Genomic DNA, 15823 nt, shown 5'->3' with positions numbered 1-15823 from the left:
TTTTAGGGAGAATTACAGAATTACACTTATAAGCAGGGGCGGGTGTAACAATTAGTCTCAAAGGTAAAGTTGAGGATAGATTCAGGACTATTTCCTCCTTGTTTAGCATTTCCAAATCAAAACTCTCACCCAAAATGATTGCTGGAAAAGTAGGAAGATTTTGTCACGTAAATAAGATCAGCTTGAGGTTCTATGTCCATAAGTATCAATTATTTGGTGAAATTTGAAAGAAAAAAACATATTTCACCTATTAACTCCTTTGGTCATTCCCGTCTAATTCGAGCGTTTATATACTTACAGGCATGGACTAGTGAGAGACAATAGAAAAGCAAAATTAATCTCTCCACAACCTACTTATTTCTTCTCCATCTGGGGACTGGAGGCAATTCTCTAACTTGTTCTTGGGTAGTTCCTGATATTCTCCATACAGTGTTCGATCAAAGGCCTGTAACAAGGGCTCGGCAGGCGCTGTTGCGATTTACTAATCCCTCACTCTATTGCTGGCTTGTTAGTTTATTTGTATTTGTACATACGAGAATTCTATACACAGACTTTTAGTGCCAAGTTCTAACGGCCAAAAATTAGGCATAGAATACATCGGAGCATATTAGAATTTTTGGTAATATAAATCACTTTACCTGATCATCTTTAATATATTTTTAGATTGTATTGTCATCAGGAATTTGTAATTAGTACCTTAGCTAGTGATGATCACCTAAACTACTTTATTTCCCTCTTCAATATGAAGGTTGTGGAATTTGACCTAAGCATCTACCCCTTTTGGTATCTGAAAGCAGACCACTTCTTAGTTCATAGACTTTCTTTCTTTTAGTCATGAGAATTACATTTACACGGCGAAAATTCAAGCTACACGAGAACATTTGACATTTCAGGGTACGAAGATCGTCAATTAATCTGTTAGATTTTCTAGTTTACGATTTCTAATTCTGGAATATGGATAATATTTTAGGAATATATTTCTAGGCCAGGCGCATTTGCATGATTTATATGATTTGTGGATTTGCAGGTTAAGAATGACTGCTGCTTCTGCTGCTGCTGCTATACCCCCTCAAGAAAAGTATGATGTGTTTCTAAGTTTCAGAGGTGAGGACACCCGCAATACTTTTACCAGCCATCTTTAGGCTGCTTTAACGGGGAAGAAGATCACCTACATAGACGACATACTTGAGCGAGGAAACGAAATTTCACCTACCCTTCTCGAAGATATCAAAGCTTTCTGTTATCATTTTCTCGAAAAACTATGCTTCTTCTACTTGGTATCTGGATGAACTTGCGCACATACTTGGATGGAAGGAAAGAAATGGGCAGCTTGTTTTACCCATTTTTTACGACATTGATCCATCACATGTAAGAAAGCAGCAGGGGAGTTATGCAGATGCATTTGCTCAACTTGAAGAACGTTTCAAGGACAATATGGACAAGGTGCACAACTGGCGGGATACTTTGACGAAAGCAGCCAATCTATCTGGGTTTGATAATTCAAACAGAACTAGTTAACTAAGAACTATGTAATTTGTATATTAAGTGACTTGTGAATTGTGATCGTTTGATCCATGAGCAGATTAGTTAAGGCATAGAGAACACTGACCTTCTGTCGTTTGCCTTCATAATCATATTTTCCAGGACGGATGCAGTTTTAATTGACATAATTGTCAAGTATGTTCTGAAACAATTGAGTCGCAATTCGTCAAGTGATTTAAAGGGCCTATTTGGAATTGAAAGTCGCATTCAGGTTGTTGAATCGTTACTATGCATTGATTCACCAAGTGTTTTGACGATAGGTATTTGGGGCATGGGTGGTATTGGCAAGACCACCCTTGCTGATGCTGTATTCTACCGACTCTCTTGTGAATTTGAAGCATCTTGTTTTCTTGCAAATGTTAGCGAGGAATATGCAAAACATGGACCAAATCACGTGCGACATAAACTTCTTCGTCAGCTTCTAAAGGAAAAGGATCTAAGTGTCGACACTCCATCTATAGGGTCAACTTTTGTAAAAGAGAGGCTACACCGTACAAAGGTCTTCGTTGTTCTTGATGCTGTGGATAAAATAGACCACATAGAGCTTCTGGCTGGAGATGATGCTTGGTTTGGCCCTGGAAGCAGAATCATTATCACGACTAGAGATAAAAGTCTACTTGAGAAAAAGAATATTCATGATTCTAAGATATACAGGGTTCAAGGGTTACCTTCTGCTGAAGCTCTTAAGCTATTTAATTTGAATGCTATCGGAAATAGCACTCCTCAAACAGATTACGCAGAATTGTCGGGAAAGGTGTTAGATTATGTCAATGGTCTTCCTTTAGGTCTCAAAGTTTTGGGTTCCTTATTTTTTCCCTGCAAGAGAAAAGAAGAATGGGAAGATGTATGGAACAAATTGAAGAAATATCCCGACAAAAATATTCAGAATGTGTTGAGACTGAGTTACAATGGATTGGACGACAATGAAAAGGAGATATTTCTTGATATAGCATGTTTTCATAGAGGCATGGTAGTGGACTATGTAAAAAGAAGGTTACAGATTCGTGGTTTCTATCTGACTGGAATTGAAGCTCTCATCGCTAAGTCTCTCATATCAATTTCAAAATGGGGATGCATAGAGATGCATGATATGATACAAGAGATGGGTCAGCAAATTGTACGTGAACAATGTTGTGATGACCCTGGAAAACGCAATAGGTTGTTCGATGCTGAGGATATCCATCGGGTTTTGGAAAATAATGCAGTAAGAGCCAAATGCTTTCACTTTCTTGAAAGAAAAACAATATCATGAACTTGTCAGATGTGTATACAACTGTGGTTTATTTCCTATTGTATTCTCATTTATAACGTAAATTGCTCTTCATTTTTCAGGGAAGTGCAACAGTTCAGTCGATAGTCCTCAACGGGTCTAACAATAGAAACCTACGCTTGAGTCCTGAATCCTTCAAAAAGATGTATAATCTGAACTCGTTGGAGATTACTACTCCTTTGTACATTTCTCAAGATCTTGAGTCTCTCCCCACTGCTCTTAGATCTCTTTACGGGGAGAGATACCATTTGAAATCGTTGCCAACAAAGTTTTCTCTACAAAATCTAGCTAATGTGGAACGAAGGCCAGGCATATATTCTTATTTTTGTTCTTCAATAAAATGAGTATGGAGCTATTTAGGCTGAGTTATTAATTCTTATCATTTGTCTAAAATTTGTTACAGAATCTTGGGAACTGAAAAGTGATCGATCTTCATTGCTCGAGACGTCTGACTAAACTTCCAAATCTCTCTCAAAGTTGAAGCATTGAGCATGTAGATCTTTTTGCCTGTACAAATTTGGTTCAACTTCCTTTGTATATTTAATATCTTGACAAGCTTAAACATCTGAATCTGGGATTCTGCTTGAAGCTCAAAAACCTTCCGGAGATGCCATACGGTATTGAATCCATAGATATAATCCAGACCGCAATAACGGGATTGCCTTCATCACTTCGGCCTCACGAAAAAGTTCCGTCCTTGGAAATTCTATTTTTCAACAGCCTTGAGAATCTTTCGATTTGGACGAAGAATAAGAATACGATTCTTGAAAATAAGCTCAAAATATCGCTTTACCGTTCCTTTCAAAGTTGCTTAAGGGCGCGTTTAAGTCTTGTAAAGTTCTCGGAGCTTCCTAGGTATATATGACGGTTAGATTTGGCTGGTATAGCAATAGTAGAACTGCCATCATCAATCGAGTGTCTCTTTGGCCTTGTCAAAATTCAACTGCAAAATTGCAAAAGACTTGCGAGTCTCCCAACTAGCATTTGCAGGTTGAAATATCTTGAGGAACTTGATCTCACTGGTTGCTCTGCATTGAAATACTTTCCAGAAATCTTGGAGCCAATGGAACATCCGAAGTATCTTTCTTTAGAAAGAATAGCAGTTAAGGAGCTCTTCTCATCAATTGTGAATCTCATTGGACTTAGAAGATTAAACATGTCAGGTTGCAAGAACCTTGAGTTTGTCCCAAACAGCATTTACAATTTATATTGTTTTAGAACTCTCGAAATCGGTGGCTGTTTGAAACTGCTTGTGAAATTGCCTCCCTTCTCATTTGAATTCTACCATTGGGAAGGATTTTTTATACACCGGCGAATCAGAAATTCCTGATCGCCTTGGCTTAAACTCATTACGAGATTTACATCGAACTGGAACCATGATTAAGAGCATACCGGCAAGCATCAAAGAAGCTTCTGAACTATTTCGTCTGCGCTTAACAATTGCAAGGGCCTTGTATCTTTACCAGAGCTCCCCCTATTGCTACTTTTACTTGACGCACATGGCTGCACCTCCCTACACAGTGTCACGTTCGAAGACTGCAGTACTTACAGTTGGGACTGCTACTATTTCCAGGAACTTATTATATTTTCCAACAACAACAACAAAGCCTTTTCTCACTAAGTGGGGTCGGCTATATGAATCCTAGAACACCATTATGCTTGGTTCTGTGTCACGTCTTCCGTTAGATCCAAGTACACTTAAGTATTTTCTTAGAGTCTCTTCCAAAGTCCTTCTAGGTCTTCCTCTACCCCTTCGGCCTTGAACCTCTATCCCGTAATCGCATCTTCTAACCAGAGTGTCAGGAGGCCTTCATTTCATATGTCTAAACCACCGCAACCGATTTTCTTTCATCTTTCCTTTAATTTCGGCTACTCATACTTTACCTCAGTCCTCATTTATCCTCATTCATAATTTTATCCTTTCTCGTGTGCCCACACATCCAACGAGGCATAATGTGAAATGCCGTCCCACATGGATTGAACTTTATGCAACACAAATCTGATCCATGATGTTTATGATATTAAAGAACCATATGGATTGAAGATTATGAGTTGATTACTCAAATGAACTTATCCAGTATTTTAGACACTAAGAGTGATCATTTATCTTCTTGAGGGTAAGGATAAATTGATATTTGGTCCAGAAGTACCATATCTTAGTGAAGTATATGTCATGCTGTATTTAGCACAATGCACTAAAATTTATTGACATCTCCGATAAATTACAGACATGTGCATACACATAAGTTAAAACAAACAAACAAACAGGAGGGAACCTTCACAAATGTTGCTCATATGAAACCTCTTTACTAGGCAAAACCCCAGAAGGGGAAGGTACTGAAGATGGATCATGCGACGCCTCAGTACTTGGCGTAACTCCAAAAAGAAGAGGCACAAAAGTTTGGTTATTTGGTGCATCAATACTTGGTAAAACTCTAGACGACGAAGGCAATTGGTGTCTTTGGAATAAAGCCACAAACTTCTGATGGTCACTTTGAATCCGACTTTCGGATTCCTCCAGCTGGTCAAGTTTTCTTTTCATGATCGTTGAGTAATTATTTGCAAGTATGTGCAACTCTTTATTTTCAAACTTGAGCCCTATGATTTCTTGTCTAAGATTTGCCATCTCCACCATCAATGATTCGACTTCGCGAGTTCGAGCAAGTAGACGTTGGCCTATATTGGATACAGAGCCTGCACACTGAACACTGAAGGCCAATAACTCTTGAACAACCAATTCATTAGACCGTTTTGAGAGTATCCCGTTATCCTTTCTAGTGAGAATATTCCTAGCTACCATTGTCAAAAGCCGGATTTTATGGAATATAGTTCGTTGTCACTTTTCAAACACAATCTCAGCTTTTGGATATCATGGGCAACTTTGTCAAAGATTTGAAACACGTGAATTTCACTGTTCTAATTACACTATTGTTGCTAACAAGAGTAAAAGAATAGCACCACAACTTGGTATTGGGTAAACCCCATATATGTCGACTCTACCTCTATGGAAAGACAGACCTGCAAGAATGCCCAACTCTTTCTCTTCTCTTCGAGAATGCATCTTCAAACAAAGTATCTTTAAATGCTCTACTTTCCTTTTTTCCAAGAACACCTCTTCAGCCAAGTCACTCAAAATGCTCAACTCATTTCCTCATCAAGAAAATAGTTTTAGAAGTTTTATATTAGCATCAAAATCTTCTACCATTTTCTTTAAGAGCAAAAGTATCTCATATCATCAGGGTCAAAAGCAAAATTATCTCATCTCATGCCTTTTCCCTATCATTTTTTTTGTCCTTTTTCTTACCTACAAGACAAGTAGAAATAAAGCAATCAATCGGATTCTGGAATCAAACTTCCGATCTGGAACCGATTGCCTGGAACCCCCATTCCCCTGATTACTTGCCTTGCATTGCAGTCGAGTACTTATCTACAACTGTAGTAGGTCACAAATTTCTTCAGCAAATATAATAGTTGATATGATGTTGGCTCTTTACACTGAAGATGCTAAACAAGGATGAGTCGCTGATTGATGTTTTGAAGAATCAATCAAAGGTAAGTGAAAATGATACATCATCTTGGGGGAAAACATCAGCCTAAAGGATTTGAAATCAAAGGGAATCACTCATTAGGTGGAGCATCGAAAACAAATCAAATTTTAACGATTCAATCAAAGATTTGTAATGTTAATGATTTAATCGAAGATTTGTAACCATCAAAGGGAGAATGTTGTAATATGATATATAGAAAATCCTCTAAAGAATGTCTCTTGGGATCCTATCATACGCTTTTTCCGAATCTATAAATACCATGTGCAAATCATTTTTCATATTGTAAACACAAAAATTCTATAACGAATGAAACGAGAACACGTGTACAAAGTATATTTGTATTGATGAATTTGTAGGGTTACAATCTCTGTTTACAACTTTCCTTTGATTCAATCTTCAAATTTTATGCAGATGTGTAGGTTGTCGATCCAAGGGTCGCGATGACTTGATCTTGGATGAATGGTTAAACAATTGCTTCAAGTTTTGAGCTTGAAACAATGCGTGGATGGTCTTCACCTCAAGTTTAGGGTTGCAGCAAAGGTGATGTTGATGTAGGATTTCGTCGATTCAAGGGTCTTGGCGACTTGATCTTGAAACGAACGTCGTTACAAGTTTGGAGCTTCCAACAAAGTCTTGAAGGAATTGGCACAAATGCTTGTTGATTATTTAAGGGAATGCTTCAACTTTGGTCGAAAGAAAGTTTCGACTTTGGTTGTGCATTCTTTGAAGAGAGCTTTGGCAGCGTATTTAGTCTTCAAAGATTTGTGCAGAGGTTCTTCTGAATGTAGAATTTTTTACCCTTATGTGTGTCTTAGGGCCTTATATTTATATACTTCCAAAGCCATGCCTTTGGATGGATTTGGCCTTGATTTGTGTCTTGATTCGTCCATGGGAGAATTTAGGTATGTTTTGTGTCTTAATTTCAGCTACTTTTCCTTATATTGGCCGAAATTTATAGGCCTTCTTGCCTATTTTGTGAGCAATCTTCAATTCTTGCTTGTTTTGTGAAGATGCTTTAGCTTTCTTTCTGGTTTTAAGAGCCATTTGGACCCCTTGTGGATTTTAAGGAGAGATTCCCCTTTTCGCCGAATTTTGGGGAAGTTTTATTTTTCCTTTGCTTGATTTGTGCCACATGTCATTGATGACTTGTCCATTTGTGATGAGTCATATGCCACGTGGAGCTTTATGATACATCATTTGTATGCAACAAAATTTACATGTTTACACATATCTCTATATTTTTCCATAAATCTTCGTAAGAGATAGGTTGCCTCCATGGTTGAGCAACTAAGTGTAGAGCAACAACAACAAAGCCTTTCCCCACTAAGTGGGATCAGCTATATGAATTCTAGAACGCCATTCCACTCGATTCTGTGTCATATCTTCTGTTAGGTCCAAGTACTCTAAGTCTTTTCTTATAGTTTCTTCCAAGATCTTCCTAGGTCTTCCTCTAACCCTTCGACCCTAGGCTTTTGTCCCGTAATCGCATCTTCTACCCGGAGCGTCTGTATGCCTTCGTTTCACATATCCAAACCACCGTAACCAATTTTCTCTCATCTTTCCTTCAATTTCAGCTACTCCTACTTTACCTTGGATATCCTCATTCCTAATCTTATCCTTTCTCATGTGCCCCCACATCCAACGAAGCATTCTCATGTCCACTACACCCATTTTAGATGCTTTACCGCCCAATATTTAGTGCCATAAAACATTGCTAGCCTTATTGTCATCCTATAAAATTTTCCCTTGAGCTTTAATGGCATATGACAGTCACACAACATGTCGGATGCACTCTTCCACTACATCCATCCAGCTTGTATTCTATGGTTGAGGTCTCCATTCTTTTGCAAGATAAATCTTAGGTAACGAAAGTTGTCGATCTTTGGTACTTCCTAATCTCCAATCCTCACCCCTAACTCATTTGAGCCTCCGTTTGCATTGAACTTGCACTCCATATACTCTATCCTTGACCGACTTAGGCAAAGACCTTTAGATTCCAACACTTCTCTCCAAAGGTTAAGTTTCGCATTTACTCCTTCCTGAGTTTCATCTATCAACACTATATCATCTGCGAAAAGCATACACCAAGGAATATCATCTTGAATATGTCTCGTTAACTCATCAATTACTAATTCATAAAGGTAAGGACTTAAGGATAAGCCTTGATGTAACCCTACAGTTATGGCGAAGCTTTGATTTGTCCTTCATGAGTTCTTACGGCAGTCATTGCTCCATCATACATATCTTTTATAGCTTGGATATATGTTACCCGTACTCCTTTGTTCTCTAAAATCCTCCAAAGAATGTCTCTTAGGACCCTATCATACGCTCTTTCCAAATCTATAAAGATCATGTGCAAATCCTTTTTCATATCTTTATATCTTTCCATGAATCTTCGTTAGAGATAGATTGCCTTCATGGTTAAGCACCCTGACATGAACCTGAATTGGTTGTTCGAGATCCGTGTCTTTTGCCTCAATCTATGCTCAATTACTCTCTCCCAGAGCTTCATTGTATGACTCATTAACTTAATATCCTTATAGTTCAGTACGTCACCCTTATTCTTATAGATAGGCACCACAGTGCTATTTTGCCACTCATTTGGCATCTTCTTCGTTTTCAAAATCCTATTGAAAAGGTATGTGAGCCATGCTATACCAGTCTCTCTCCCAAGACTTTCCACACTTCGATTGGTATATCATTTGGGGCCACTGTTTTTCTATGCTACAACCATTTCTTCCTTCCTAATTTGGCAGTAAAAGTAGTTTCTACACTCTTCTGTGTTACTCAACTCCCTTAAAGAAGTACTCATTTCATGTCTTTCATTGAAACATTATGAAAATAACCTTTCTGTCTTTGACCCCGTTATTTGTAGCAAGAACCTTTCCATTCTCATCCTTGATGCACCTCACTTGGTTTAGGTCCCTTGTCTTTTTTTCCCTTGCTCTAGCTAGTTTATAGATATCTAACTCTCCTTCTTTGGTATCTAATCGCTTATACATATCGTCAAAAGACGCTAGCTTAAGTTCTTTCATAGCTTTCTTCGCCTCCTTCTTCGTTATTCTATAGCTTTCACCGTTTTCATCGGTTTTATCCTTGTATAAGGCTTTACAACATTCCTTCTTAGCCTTAACCTTTGTCTGTACCTCCTTCTTCCACCACCAAGATTCCTTTTGGTGTGGAGCAAAACCCTTGGACTCTCCTAATACCCCTTTTGCTACTTTTCGGATACAACTAGCCATGAAATCCCACATTTGGCTGGCTTCCTCCTCTCTATCCCAAGCGAATTGGGTGATTACTTTCTCTTTAAAAATGGCTTGTTTTTCTCCCTTTAGATTCCATCATCTAGCCCTTGGGCATTTCAAGGTCTAGTTTTTTTTCTCTCTCTTTTGATATGTACATCCATCACCAACAAGCGATGTTGATTAGCCAAGCTCTCTCCTGGTATAACTTTGCAATCCTTACAAGTTATATGATCTCCCTTCCTCATTAGAAAAAAATCTATTTGTGTTTTTGACAACCCGCTCTTGTATGTGATCACATGTTCTTCTCTCTTCTTAAAGAAGGTGTTGTCTAAGAAGAGATCGAATGTCATTGCAAAATCCAAGATGGCTTCCCCATCCTCATTTCTCTCCCCAAAACCATGGCCACCATGAAAACCTCCATAGTTGCCTCTCTTTGCCCACATGCCCATTTAAATCTCCTCCTATAAATACCTGATCCATCTGAGTGATTCCTTGCACCAAGTCTCCAAGGTCTTCCCAAAATTTCTCCTTCAAACTCTTATCCAACCCTACTTGAGGTGCGTATGCACTAATCACATTGATGAGTTATTGTCCTATTACAATCTTGATTGCCATAATTCTATCTCCTACCCTCTTGACATCTACAACATCTTGTGTCAAGGTCTTGTCCACGATGATGCCAACACCATTTCTCATTCTATTTGTGCTTGAATACCAAAGTTTAAAACCTGAGTTTTCGAGATCCTTTGCCTTAAGACCGACCCACTTAGTTTCTTGCAGGCACATAATACTTATCCTTCTCCTATCCTTTTCCAATTGCCTAAAACTGGATCAGAATGAATGTACCACCGTAATGGCTGATGCACATTGTGGAATTATGCGATATGCAACTGCGTTCTCAAAACGTACATATCAACAATTATTGTTACCTTGAGGTATGTACAGCTCGCTCTCTCTCTCTCTCTCTCTCTCTCTCACACACACACAGAGACACACGTGTTAAATTCAGTAACTAGATTTACGGAAAATAATCGTGTCGTCTATCCATGGACCATGGCACAGGGACACTGTGAGATAGAAGTTTCAGTTGTCATTGTATGCCCGGGAAACGAAATTCCAAATTGGTTCAGCTATCAAAACAAGGGATCTTCACTAAATATCAAGATTCCTCCAAACTGGGTTCGTAGAGGTTTCTTGGGTTTCGCTCTATGTACTGTTGCATCCGGTTATGCTGTTGATTGCGATTTAGAGTTTGCATGTTATGTAAATTTCAAAACTAGTAATGGTGAAAGCTGCGAATTCAGTTGTCCTTGTTCTAGACTGTACTGGGATTCATACAGCCATCGACGCTTGCAATGCAGATCACATGTTTGTGTGGTATAATGCCTTTGAGCTCATAGAGGCATCGGAGTTAGAGTGCTCCACTGTTTTTTACAAACTTGTCGCTGAGGTCTCTGTTGACTTGTGCAAACTGGATTCATTCCCCGCCATCCTCTACTATTTCAGTCTAATGGTTAATATGTGTGAGATCTGCCTGCTGTATGCCGAAGATGCTGAGAAATTGAAATCCGATGTCATGATTGCGGAACCAAAAGGAGAAGAAGATACGGGACAAGAAGAATCTGAAGCCAGTCGATATGACAGATTTGGCACTTAACAGGGTGAACTGCTTCAAAAGATCAGCCATGTTTCTGGTAAAACGCATTCGCTGCTGTAATTGTTTGGAGGCTTCGGCCGAAAAATCTGTGTAAACATTTATTCATCTAAGATGTAGATCCAAAAGCTTGGATTTAGTCCATGCATTATTGTTAGAGACTGTTGATCATCATGATTTATGAACATTACTTCACTTTGCATACTCTTCTTATGCAAAATTAAAAACGAAAAACAAAATAGTTATCAAACGGGTGCATAGGTTCTGACGCGCTTATTTATTGTTTGCATCTTCTGCATGAATGTTAGCGTTGTGCCTGTAGATGTCTATTGCCACAAAAAAACAAGATTTGAAGTACACAAAATGTCTTCCAAACCACATTTTATAATTGCTTCTGCTGCACATTAACATAAAATCGTACAGCAGAATCTATTTACATCTTATGTAACCGAAATTATGAAGTATCACGGAGCTAGGCTGCATATCCGTGAAATATTATGGATATAGAACCGGATATAACATAACTGTTAACTCAATTGCCACCGACACCGGGATGAACCATAGCATGACGAGGTGTCAACGCTGAAAAACCGGCGATGAACAATATTTTCTGTCCCCGAGCGGGGACTTTCCCTCATCCTCAGAGATTGATCCGACTGAACTGTTCTTTATCTAATCTATGTTATTCAGCTGATAGGTTAGCTTCTTCAAGACGCCCGGTAAGCCCTCCACTAGATGGCCTAAAAGGTTCAAAGAGAAACTTGTAATTAGATGGAAAGAGGAAAGATAATCTGTTGGTGTGTGTGAATCAAGTAAAATGTACTTACAATCCACAAAGAACTTTGATGCTGTCATAGAAAAACCACTGCAAGGTAACAACAGGGCCGACAAGTGTAATTCGAACAGGAAGACTTCGAGTAAACAGATTAACGAGCCCAATGTTCTTCACAGCCTGAAGATAAGATATAAAGCCAAAGCAAATGATGTTTTGACCTTGAAAGACAAGAAACAAACCTTAGAAAAAGCTTAATTCAAAGGGCTACCTGCATCACATTGGCAGCCTTTTTATTGTAAAGAGAGGAAACAATGTTGTCTGCAGGGTTGGAGACAACGGTACCAACAGCTCCTGCAGCATAGGCCGCTAAACATGTCACGCCAAGCTGTTGGGCTCTTGAGCATTCCTCTTTCCTCCTTTGCATAAACTTGCGATAAATCAGATCAACTGAGTGCTCAAACGTCGTGAACATTATCATCGAGACTGAACAACATATTCACATGAGCAAAGTTAATAAAGATTTACTTCAAATTGACAACAAAAGTCTCTATTCTGTACTGAATGCTTGACCACAATAACTAGGAAAATACAGTAACTCTGACATGCAAAAACCAGCAACTGGCTGATTGCATGATTCAGGCATGACATAAAGTCTCAAAGGTAAAGTGCCAAAAACCTAATGTTTTACCGTTCATAATAATTCAGGTTTGTTTTCTTTTTTGACAAGTTCAATAATAACTCTTACCCAAAGTGATAACTAGAAAAGCAGGAAGGTTTTGTTAAGTGAAATAGATAACCTTAATATTCTGCGTGTAGGGTAAAACAAAACTAATCAACTAGCAATGAGATAAAATCAAGTAGCCTTTTATTAACAATCGTATGTCAGTAGTGAAATTTGAAAGGATCCCACTAAACAAGCAAATGAAGGATTTTTGCGATGCAGAGATAGAGATTTTACATGGAAGATTTCGACCCCATAGTGGTAAAAGTCCTCTGTAAAAACTGCAGTGTAGATAAGCTGATAAGGATAACTGAGAAACTAACAGGAGAAAAGGCATCAAGTTTTTGGGGTAACTTACCCAGTTATCCCTTCAGCTGAGTATAACTTTGGAAACCCATCAACCAAGCCCTTTGCAAAGTAGGGCTGTGTTTGAACTCGGACTTTGACGGCTTCAAAAGGACAGAGAGCCACATCAGCAAATACTTGAGCAGATGCACTGCTGAGGAAGAATATGGTACTCTTGTTATGATCTATCAATGCATCTGAGTAAAGCTTCTTAAAGTATTCGTAGAGACCAAATCTGCAGCCACCCTGAACACCATATCCAAAAAGCTTTCCAGACCAACCTCTCCAAAGAGAAGAAGGGCCTTGTTCTTTCCAAAGAGTAGAAAACCCTGTACCCATCCTGTTATATTTAATTGGATTTACCTGAATTGGACAAGCTAAATTATTAGAGCATTTTAGAGACTAATTATGTTCTCGACTATCAAAAGAGTAACGAATTTCAGAAGAGACAAAACTAAGGGAGATCAATCCCTTCAAACATGAATTTGCATCCACCAGTAACGGAAATAAAAATTTAAATGGACATATGAAAATCAATGCAACCGCATGAAGTTTCATCACTGGAACGAACAGAGATTCACATTTGGTACGTCACTCAAAGATATGAGCTAAAGCACGAATTATATGCTTGGGATGCAATGTAGTTGGTTACACTAACCTGAGACCCATGCCATTTAAAGTATTAAATATGTCGTGACAACCCATCAGCACCATGAAGATCCATTCACGATGTTTTGGTCGAGGAGATACATCCCAAAAGCGTAACCCCTATTCCTTTTTCGGAAACTTCTAACTCTTGAAAAGTAAACTAAGCACGAATCTTTTATTCAAACATCCAACACAACAAAAAACAACAAAACTTGAATGATCACAGTGATGAACAGGGCAACTGCAATAAGGACCTCTAAAAGAACCCCATGAACACAAAAGCTGAATATTAATTCTTTAATTCGAGAACAAAAACAGCAAGCAATGCCAGACAAAACAAAGCAACAAAACCCCACCAAACATTTGTCACCAAAAGGCAAAGTTCTCAACTTTAACACACAAAACATCCAAGAAAATTGGAAAGCAACCTAAAAAAATTGTTAAAGACAAAAACCCAGAAAAAATCAACGAAAACTAACCTGCATATTAACTTTCAGGACATCAAGTGGCGTGATTGCGAGATGGGTAGCGCCAGCACTGAGCATTCCTCCAACAGTACACAGCCCATAATATGCAGGTGAGAATTCCTCACAAAATCTTCCTTCAACCCCTCTCATTATCTCGACAAGCTCGACACTCCCTCACTTCCAAATCTCACGTTCCTCTAAGTTCCAACCCCAAGAGGAGAAAAACCCATTTGACAGATTCTCGGGTCGGTGGCCAGAGCCCCGCCAAATATCGAATAGCGGCGGTGCCAACAGAGAGGGCAAAATGGGGGGAGAGAGAGAGGATTTCAGGAGAAATTTTTACAAATATTTTTACGTAAGTTATGAGAAATTTTATTTTTAAAGATATTAACTTTTTAATGTATGTATTTTACTATTTATATAACTACACATGAAATATCGCTCCGTCTCACGTTTACACTAAAAAATCTCTCGGATTTCAGGGCGTTAAAGGAACAAGGAAAGGGCAAAAGGACGTTCTTGGATTACGTGGCAGCGGGGATTTGAGCAAAAAGTTTGATGCCATGGACGACTTCTCTTGCTTGCAATGCGTCCACGTTTACAGGTCCAAATATATGGCTTTGCTTTAATTAAGCCGTCTCAACTACACCAAATTATTGTTCTCTATGGCGTGGGCAACAAGCCGATCGTGATTGCATTCAATTTGGAGTCTCTTTGTTAGACCATTCTTTTATGTATAGTTGATAGAATTTTCGACACGACTGCATAACTAGAAAAACTTCAATATCAAGTGGGTTTTTGTGTAGTCTAAATATAACTAGAATACTAGAGACTCTTGCTTTTGTGAAAGTCGTTTTGTAGCTAAGGTTTTCTTTCCTCAATAATGAGGCTACATAAAAATAAGTCACAAAATGAACTGAATGTTGAGACTAGATTCAAATTACCAACTCGAACTCAAAACATATTTTTTTATGTTAAGTTCTTAATATAGAAAAAGATGTTTTGAGTTCAAATTTCTTATCTAATCCAAAAGAAACATTTCTTCAAACATCATTATTCCATCTCCTTCTCATATGTTGGTCACATGACCAAAATGGTGGGATTACATGTTAATATCCCATTCTGCCCATTTATATTCATGACTTGATGGTCCAGTTGTAAATGACGGATTACGATGTTTTCTTCAAACTAAAAACTGGAGGTTTCGGGTTCAAAACCCGCTACTGGTGTGGAAGCTAGACTTATGGCCAGCAGAATGCTGAAATGTTTCTGTGAGTCTTCTTGGCTCCCGAAAGTGGTGGATAACTATGGTTTGCCACCAGTTAACTTCCTTTCAAGAAAAAATAAAAATAAAATTTCAGCCCATTATCTTAGTGTATCCAACTCTAAACCACATTGCTTCTTCTTTATGCGTCATTTCTTTTTGTTCTACATGTATTAGTAAAAATATTCATGTCCTAGTAAAAGAATTGAATTCAAGAATTCGAATAGATTCAGTAGACATTCCAGAGTCTCAGACACCTAGTGTACAAAACCTCATGACCATCCACTATTAGTGAATTAAAACATTAAAAGTGCATTCATAGATCACCGTGGATACTAAATTCT

General features: G+C 38.4%; 2 protein-coding genes across 2 annotated transcripts; one reads left to right on the top strand and one right to left on the bottom strand.

The window, feature by feature from the left end:
* The first annotated feature begins 616 nt into the window (after positions 1–616).
* On the top strand, positions 617–3482 carry LOC103933530 (TMV resistance protein N-like). The gene is made up of 4 exons (XM_048591903.1): positions 617–1509; positions 1640–2746; positions 2875–3121; positions 3216–3482. The coding sequence occupies exons 1-4, from the start codon at positions 1435–1437 to the stop codon at positions 3266–3268; spliced, it is 1482 nt and encodes a 493-aa protein (XP_048447860.1). The 5' UTR covers positions 617–1434; the 3' UTR covers positions 3269–3482.
* An 8141-nt stretch (positions 3483–11623) lies between these two features.
* LOC103933528 (mitochondrial phosphate carrier protein 1, mitochondrial-like) lies at positions 11624–14657 on the bottom strand. Its single transcript, XM_009343216.3, has 6 exons — positions 14228–14657; positions 13114–13463; positions 12993–13036; positions 12303–12517; positions 12087–12211; positions 11624–11999 (listed from the first exon to the last, which is right to left on the bottom strand). Exons 1-6 carry the CDS (start codon positions 14363–14365, stop codon positions 11942–11944), a joined length of 930 nt encoding a protein of 309 aa, XP_009341491.2. The 5' UTR covers positions 14366–14657; the 3' UTR covers positions 11624–11941.
* Positions 14658–15823: the final 1166 nt, after the last annotated feature.

This window comes from the organism of the source record quoted next, unplaced genomic scaffold, assembly GCF_019419815.1.
Source record: "Pyrus x bretschneideri cultivar Hongxiangsu unplaced genomic scaffold, Pyrus_bretschneideri_v1 Contig10, whole genome shotgun sequence".
NCBI classification, from domain to species: domain Eukaryota; kingdom Viridiplantae; phylum Streptophyta; class Magnoliopsida; order Rosales; family Rosaceae; genus Pyrus; species Pyrus x bretschneideri.
The sequence above is the reverse complement of the archived record's forward strand: the minus strand, read 5'-3'. Positions and strand labels throughout refer to the sequence as shown.

What these genes read in the sequence shown, in the direction of transcription:
- LOC103933530 (XM_048591903.1), top strand. Translation starts at nt 1,435, where the DNA reads ATGGACAAGGTGCACAACTGGCGGGATACTTTGACGAAAGCAGCCAAT. An exon ending in GGTTTGATAATTCAAACAGA is followed by an intron (nt 1,510 to 1,639) that starts ACTAGTTAACTA and finishes ATAATCATATTT; the next exon opens with TCCAGGACGGATGCAGTTTT. An exon ending in GGGTTTTGGAAAATAATGCA is followed by an intron (nt 2,747 to 2,874) that starts GTAAGAGCCAAA and finishes TTCATTTTTCAG; the next exon opens with GGAAGTGCAACAGTTCAGTC.
- LOC103933528 (XM_009343216.3), bottom strand. Translation starts at nt 14,365, where the DNA reads ATGAGAGGGGTTGAAGGAAGATTTTGTGAGGAATTCTCACCTGCATAT. An exon ending in AGGCTGCCAATGTGATGCAG is followed by an intron (nt 12,212 to 12,302) that starts GTAGCCCTTTGA and finishes TCTTATCTTCAG; the next exon opens with GCTGTGAAGAACATTGGGCT. An exon ending in ATCAAAGTTCTTTGTGGATT is followed by an intron (nt 12,000 to 12,086) that starts GTAAGTACATTT and finishes TGAACCTTTTAG; the next exon opens with GCCATCTAGTGGAGGGCTTA.